We start from the raw sequence: 7,345 nt of genomic DNA, 5'->3' as shown, positions 1-7,345 counted from the left end.
AACTGTTAACATGTTTGATAAATTAGGCCGACCCACCAATCCAGTTACATGTTTTTAACACATTTGCAACCTGTATAAAACATGTGAACACATTTGACTCTTTTAAATGAATGAGTTAAAAACGGTTGTGTTCAGGTTATACGATTTTGAACATGCCCAGTTTAGAGTTTTTGTCTTTGGCACTAATAAATATATGGATTATGTTAGGTTCATTGATCATCAACCCAACACAATTAATTTCATTTAGGAGACTTTTAATCTAGTTTCACATGACGTGTCTTTTTTCAGTAACATATGTTACGTGTTATGTTCTTTAATAATCAAAAAGTGATTATTACAACTTCAAGAAACAAATATATCCTGCTTTCAAAACATAGCTTGAATCCCTGACAAAGACCAAGTAGATTAATCATTAACTTAATATACATATACAAATATTAAAAATATAATAAACACTATCATTCACACTAGTGGCAAGCCTTTTCTTGGTATACCTATTACATCACAAACTAAACAAACTATCTCTTATCATGAAACAAAAAGTTAAACCATTGACCAATGTAGTTGGCATTTGGACTCTATAAAGTCTAAACCATGATTCATCTGAAAGGTTCAACTGGTTCAGACTCTTCAAGCATGATTGCAGCCTCAAAACATTCAGCGGCTTCTAGAGCCGATGAACCATGCTCAGCCTTATGAACCAGACCAAGATTGAACCATGCACGCGGGTTTGTCCTGTCGAGCTTTAACGCATCAGTTAGAAAGCTTTTAGCAACCGCAAGTGACCGATTATTGAGTTCTCTAAGCACAATGGCAGTTGATATCAAACTAGGAACATGGTTTGGGTCAACATCTAACGCCTTCTCAAAACAAGTTAACGCTTCTTCCCTTTGACCTTTGGCTTGATGGAGTAAGCCTGCAATGTTCAAAGAATGAGTTCCGTGTGATTTACATAAAGAAAGTTGCAAATTTTGATTCAAGATTTCAAATAGGGGTTGGATGTGAGTTTTCAAAGTGATTGTATGATGCTAAATAGTGTTTGGATGAATCAGGTTATCTGTACCTGTTGCATGCCACCTTGAAGCCGAGTGAGGATCGATGGCCTTAGATTTTAGTAAGCACACCTCAGCATCGCGCCATTGTGATAAACTAGTGTACAAGTTTGCAAGATCGTGCCATGTTTCCAATTCTAGCCCTCGTTCTTTTATGCTATTCTTCTGAAACTAACGGTAAAATCGGAATCTTGATTTAGTTAACCACATTATTGAAAATAAAACAAGAAAATAAATTTAGGGGCGATTTCATATATGCCTCTGAAAATTTACACAATATCATATATACTCGATAAAAAAAGTAATATAACCCATTTCATTATACTCCAAATTCGCATATCTTGATGCAAGTTTTATGGAAAGGGTATAAATGTCATAATTTGAAAATGGGAATATATCTGATACTAAGATTTCTTGCCAGGAAAATATGGATATTATACCAAGTTTTGACAGGATATATGAATTTCTCCCATAATTAATTTGAACTACCTTTGATAGTTTTTTATGAAGACCAAAACTCTTGTTTTGAACTTGAAGAACCGCAAGAAGACGCGTATACGGCTCAATACCATTATTCAAATCACCTTGTGCAATATGTAACTTTGCTTTTGTTTTTAAAAGTTCACCATGATCCCACTTTCCGGTTTCATCTAAAGCCGCATCAATTATATTTAATGCATCAGAATATTGTTTCTGAGCGGATAATATACGCGCTAAAAGAATCCATCCCTTTACATTAGCACCAGCCTCAACTTTCACAAGCTGTTTAGCATAATAAAGAGCAATATCCAACTTCCTATTTTCTGCATATTCAAGACTAAGATTAAACAAAACATCAGCATCATTTTTCATCATTTTGTGTGCAGATTCAAGTGCAGTTAAAGCTTCCATTTGTGTTGATACCCTCTCAGAATCCAAACTAACCGTTCTTGATTTTGCAGAAAGTAAGATTCCGAGTTGGTAATTAGCAACGTTAATCATTTCCTCACAGTTTCCTTTGAAATTTGTGATTAGCTTATGAAGGTATTCAATTCCTTCTTCAATGGAATCAGATTCCAATACACCTTCACAACAAATCTTGGAAGCAAGTAACATCTCAAAATCATAACTTTGTTGGCTTTCTTTCTCTTTATTACTATTATCATTAAACAAACTTCTTAAAAGATTCAAAGATACAACCTTTTCACCTTCCCCATAATAACAAAATGCTAAAGTGTTGATCTTTTCTTTCCTTTCAAGAATCCCAGGTGGGAATTCTTCAATCTGATGCGCAAGTGACGTTAACTCACACGAAATCGATAAGGCAAACAAAAGATGATAAAAGATTGACGGGTCCCACTCGATTACACCAATAACCATCTTTCTCAACAGAATCAGTAGCAAAAGAATAGCTTCTTCTAGATTATTCTTGGGTGCATAAGAACTTTCCATTTGAGACTTCAAATTTGGAGGGCTTGCATCGCAACCGCTGTATAGCAGAAATATAGCAAACTCTTTTTCAATATTCATTCGCGTGTTACGATCAAGATTCCATTGGTAAAGCAGGGCTTGCCTGTATGACAAGATTGCTGATTGAGGGTCAGAAGCTAGTTTCCAGAGTTCAGGTAACAGCTCGACCGATTTGTTAACGGTTTCTTGAAGTTTAAAATAAGATGCAAAATCAAGAAACCCGTCAGGTAATGCAGATTCGATTGTTTCTAATATTATTCTGCATGATTCTGCAGCTTCTTTAAACCGTCCAAGAGCTTGAAGTGATTTAGATTTGAGGAAAAGGGCTTCAAATAGTAGGCTAATAGCATGAACCGACATTTGTGGGGCGTTATCGGTTAGTGAATGGCGTCTTGGTGGTTCAGATCTTTTGACAAGTGAGTTTTTGATTTTGGGAATAATGGCGGGGATGTCGATTCCTTCAAATACATGAAGGGCTGCCTCTACGTTTCCTTTTTGGTACTCTAATCGGCCTAATAACGCTCTTGCTTCCTGTAAGTTGCAAAGATACATCAGATCATGTTGAAGTATTAATAATCTTGTAATTAAATGTTTTAGAGTTTGGAAAATGTTTATGATTAATGAAAAACTAGTGAAAATAAACTCAAAAAGGTACATTTTTGTGAATAAAGGATAGAAATATTGTGAAATATGAGTAAAAGTTTAAAACTTTATCTTTAATAAGTTTTGTTGCACCTGAAGTAAACTTAAAATAGGTGTAGTAAATTCCTTAGACCGCCCGTAACATAATCAGATTTTGGGTTGGCCCGTCTAGCCTGTTTGCAAAAACAGTCTGTGTTCAGGTTGACCTATCTAACCCCTTTATTTCATAAACGGGTCTTTCAGAATCTCATTTTCCCCTATTTAAAGTTTTACACTTAGTAAAAGTTGAATTTAGTTTTAGACCGGTTGAATTTTAAACAGGATGACCCATTGGCCCGTTAAGCCGTTTTGATCCATTAGCCATTTAGATGAAAAGGTTACACGGATCATGGATCTTGTAATTTCAAGTAAGTCCAGGTCGTACCTTTGACAATTGACATGAATAATAATATGGGTCATGTTTATTTCATCAATTTCAACCAGCCAGCCTGACACGATTGCCATCCCTAACTAAAACTAACAATCCGACACAACGTTTGTTCAAACGTTAAAAAACGATTATTGCAACTCTTAGTCACAATAATCATATATAAACAAATTTAAAGTTGACCCATTAAGCCGTTTTGACCCATCAACAATTTTCGGGTCCATCAATTACAACCCGACACAATTGCCACCCCGAACTAAAACTCACAATCAAATATTATTGCAACTCTAAGTCAGGCATGTTTCACACAACGTTATCCAAACTAATATAGAACCAACATTCGCAGACTTTACCTCATAATTAAGAAACCCGCTCTCACGAAGAGAAGATTCAGCTTCTTCAATATTACTATTATCCAACTTAGGATCAGCTTCACCGGGCCTAGACGAATACCCGCTGGCTGAAAAATCCCGAGTAGCTAAAGATTCCGATGAAGCATTCATCTCCTTTCTCTCCAATTGCTCCCCAGAATGAAAGCATTTCATCATCATCTTCTTCAATCTAATTCTGTATCTATCAATCCACTCTTTAATTTTCATTTCCCACCTTCACATCTGCAATCTTTAGAAAAAAACAAACCCAAATTGTCAATCTAATCAAACTCAAACACCCACTCTAATGGTGATCAAGATTCATTTTTTTAACAAAAACCCACAAATCTTGAGATCATTTATCCATCAAGATTCAATATTTTTTTTTAAAAACTCATGATTTATTTGAGCTCAATTATCCATCAAGATTCAGTTTTTAACAAAAACCCACAAATGTTTTAGCTCAATTATCCATCAAGATTCATTATTTAACAAAAACCCACAAATCCCTTTTACAAAAAGTCAAGCTTTTGTTACTCAAATCATACGTGGCAGTAAATCAAAGCTCATAAAGCAAAAAAAAAAAGGTAACGTAAATTGAGGTGTAAAAGACTAATAAGTAATACGAAGAAAGCTGGTAAAAGAAACAGTAGAAATTGAAAAAAAAGGAACCTTTTTTATCAGAAGATCCCACAAGACAAGAAACCAAACACTACCCATTTGATTTGGAATCATCCAACAATAATACAAAGATTTGGGCTTTTTGGTTGTTAAGAGAATCCAAGCTTGTTGTTTGATGGAATTGAAATCCCTGTGTTTGGGTTGGTGATAATGAGTATGGAATGTGAAAGTGAAAGGGATGGGAATTGGGGAGTAAATGTGAGTGTGAATGTGAATGGAGGGAAGACTTTTTTAGTATGACTTTTTTGAATAAGCTCTTTCTCCCATGTCATTACCTATTGTTTAATGTATATTAAATAGTTAAAGTTGTTCTTTTGTCTCTCAAGTTAACTGAATGTGTGTGTTTTTGGGACTGGAAGTTAATTGAATGCATGTGTATTTTTGGCAATGGACATGGTTTAACATGATTTAGAATCATAAATAGTTGTTTGCTGTTTAATTACCTAGTTATGATCAAGTCTCCTAAAAAAGTAATGTGTCATTTTTATTCTTATAGTTGACAAATAATACGAATTAAAGTGGTCATTTCATATAAGACCATATTTAAGGAGATTTGAAACAACGGGACCCAAGTTAAGTTTGTGATCCATAAAACATAATAAAAACTAATGTTTTCGCGGTAAGATAAGGATACCTTACATTTTCATGAAAGTGCATGTATATATATAAAATTAAACAAAAGTAAGGTAAGGATACCTTAGATTATTATGAAAATGCATGTACAGTAGAAACTCGATAAATTAATACTCGATTATTTAATAAACTCTCTAAGATAATATTTTTTGCCGGTCCCGACTCGGGGATAGGGTGCTAAATTAATAATTCGCTAAACTTATAAGATAATACATTTTTGATAATTTCTTTAGACCTCATATAAAATATAAATTAATAATTCCTTATATATAGCATATTACATGAATGATTTATGAAGATTTCTTGAAAAATGACTCAGTTGTCTTTTGTTTTTTGTTGAAATCAATTTCCCCTTGAATCTCGTCTCTAATTTTCCTTAATAAGATGGGAGATTGAAGGTTTCTTTCAAATTGAGCCGTTCATTTGATACATGCATTGTAAACAATAATTAAGTGGAGCTGGAAAGGTGTTTGTAAAAGAAGTATTCTACTATAAATTAATAAAATATTAATTAATATATAAATTAATAATTATTAATTTATCGATTAATTCATAACTCTTTTATTTAATAAATTTTGGTGGTCCCAAGTGTATTATTTTATAGAGTTTCTACTGTATGTGTATATATATAAAATTTATCAAAGGAAGGTAAGGATACCTTAGTATGTTTCGAGTGTTTGTGTATATATACAATTTGATGAAATAAATAAGTATATAAATAAACAAGTGTATTAAACAATCAAGTAGGGTAAACATGTATAAGCAACACGTATAAGGACCCTAAAACAAAGACTATACTAGGTCGTTACGTCTAACCACCTATCTTATAGTCTTGTGGCTCTGATACCAATCTGTCACACCCCGACCAAAGGCGGCGGAACATGCCGGGATGCAACATGATTGGACAAATACACAAGATACTATTTAAAGTGACAATATTTAATCAACTCATTTTATTTCATAAATCAATAAACAACACATCTCGTTCATACAAACGAATTGAATACAAGTAACAATTATATTGTTCGTTTTACTAAAATCCTAATAGTCTTGATAACGTTTTTTGTCAAGTCCTCGATTCAACAAAAGTCAAACCGGTAACATTTCATAAAGTAAAGTTTGTCAACATAAAGGTTGGTGAACAATTCATAAGTTTGAGCATATAAGTATATAGTAAGAAAAGCCACAAAACTTGTATACGAAACGATATATAAAAGCAATAACTTGGATAAATAGATATCGCTAATAGAATTACGTTAGCGACACCTAGCTATGAGGGGATGCCAAAAAGTTTAGGATTTTATAGTTATCGTTAATTGCATTACGTTAACGACACCTTGCTACAAGGGGATGCCAAATAGTCTAGGATTTTATAGTTCCACCAACCGAAAGCGATAAACACATAGGCATATAATCATAGAACACCAAATCGAGCAATTATTTAAGTAAAGTATACAACAACGTTTGTGGGTTAAGATTCAAGTATAAAGCATTTAGTTGAATAAGTATGAAATGTCACCCCAAAACAAAAGATGGAAAACAGGGTATGAAAGTACTCACGTTCAAGTAATAAACTTGAAAAGTTGGTAATTTGAAGATTTGCTAGAACAACGAGTTAATGTATGAAGCCTAAATAAAAGAAAGTCTTGGATTAAGAAAGGTTGTCTTCAAGATCTTTAAATAAAATAATTGTTGCAAAAAGTAAACGATTAAAGTTCAAGGTTTATAATGTAACTATTTAAGAATTTATAATAAAAACCCTTTAAAAATGTAAGTTTGCTCGAAACCGGGTTAAAGTATCTAACCTTAATATTTACTTAACCTATGTTAAGTAATAAGGTGAGAAAATGCTAAATGCAAGTTCCTTTAGGACAAATATACTAAATGGGTCTTTAACGAGTGTTCGGGTTGTTGGTTCGGGTCTTGATAATTGGTCAAACCCAAATTCAACTTTCCAAAATAATGAATGTTATGAGATAACTCAATAAAACTTTATAAAACTTAACAAAGTATGTAGATCTATTGTTTTAGAACTAACAACGCACGTTAAGCGAGTGTTCGGTTTTGTCGGTCCAAATTATGTTATGAGA

At 33.2% G+C, this 7,345-nt stretch overlaps 1 protein-coding gene across 2 annotated transcripts; it reads right to left on the bottom strand.

Moving 5' to 3' along the window:
• Window positions 1-387: 387 nt before the first annotated feature.
• LOC143544516 (protein NPGR2-like) lies at window positions 388-4,791 on the bottom strand. Of its 2 annotated transcripts, XM_077036611.1 has the most exons (5): window positions 4,614-4,791; window positions 3,924-4,191; window positions 1,542-3,032; window positions 1,064-1,217; window positions 388-916 (listed from the first exon to the last, which is right to left on the bottom strand). In XM_077036611.1, exons 2-5 carry the CDS (start codon window positions 4,167-4,169, stop codon window positions 600-602), a joined length of 2,208 nt encoding a protein of 735 aa, XP_076892726.1. In that variant the 5' UTR covers window positions 4,170-4,191; window positions 4,614-4,791; the 3' UTR covers window positions 388-599. The 2 variants fall into 2 exon arrangements, with proteins under 2 accessions (XP_076892726.1, XP_076892731.1); XM_077036616.1 differs by lacking the exon at window positions 4,614-4,791 and having other exon boundaries at window positions 3,924-4,282.
• Between the last annotated feature and the right edge of the window lie 2,554 nt (window positions 4,792-7,345).

Source organism: Bidens hawaiensis, unplaced genomic scaffold (genome assembly GCF_021521415.1).
Source record: "Bidens hawaiensis isolate Kalapana, Puna unplaced genomic scaffold, B.hawaiensis_p1.1 tig00000888_1, whole genome shotgun sequence".
Taxonomy (NCBI): Eukaryota; Viridiplantae; Streptophyta; class Magnoliopsida; order Asterales; family Asteraceae; genus Bidens; species Bidens hawaiensis.
This window is presented reverse-complemented; position numbering and strand designations above follow the sequence as displayed.

Excerpts from the sequence above, each read along its gene's own strand:
- LOC143544516 (XM_077036611.1), bottom strand. The coding sequence starts at position 4,169 with ATGAAAATTAAAGAGTGGATTGATAGATACAGAATTAGATTGAAGAAG. Across the intron at positions 1,218-1,541 it reads TTCATAAAAAACTATCAAAG|AAGAATAGCATAAAAGAACG; the intron begins GTAGTTCAAATT and ends CGTTAGTTTCAG. Across the intron at positions 917-1,063 it reads TTCAAGGTGGCATGCAACAG|GCTTACTCCATCAAGCCAAA; the intron begins GTACAGATAACC and ends TGAACATTGCAG.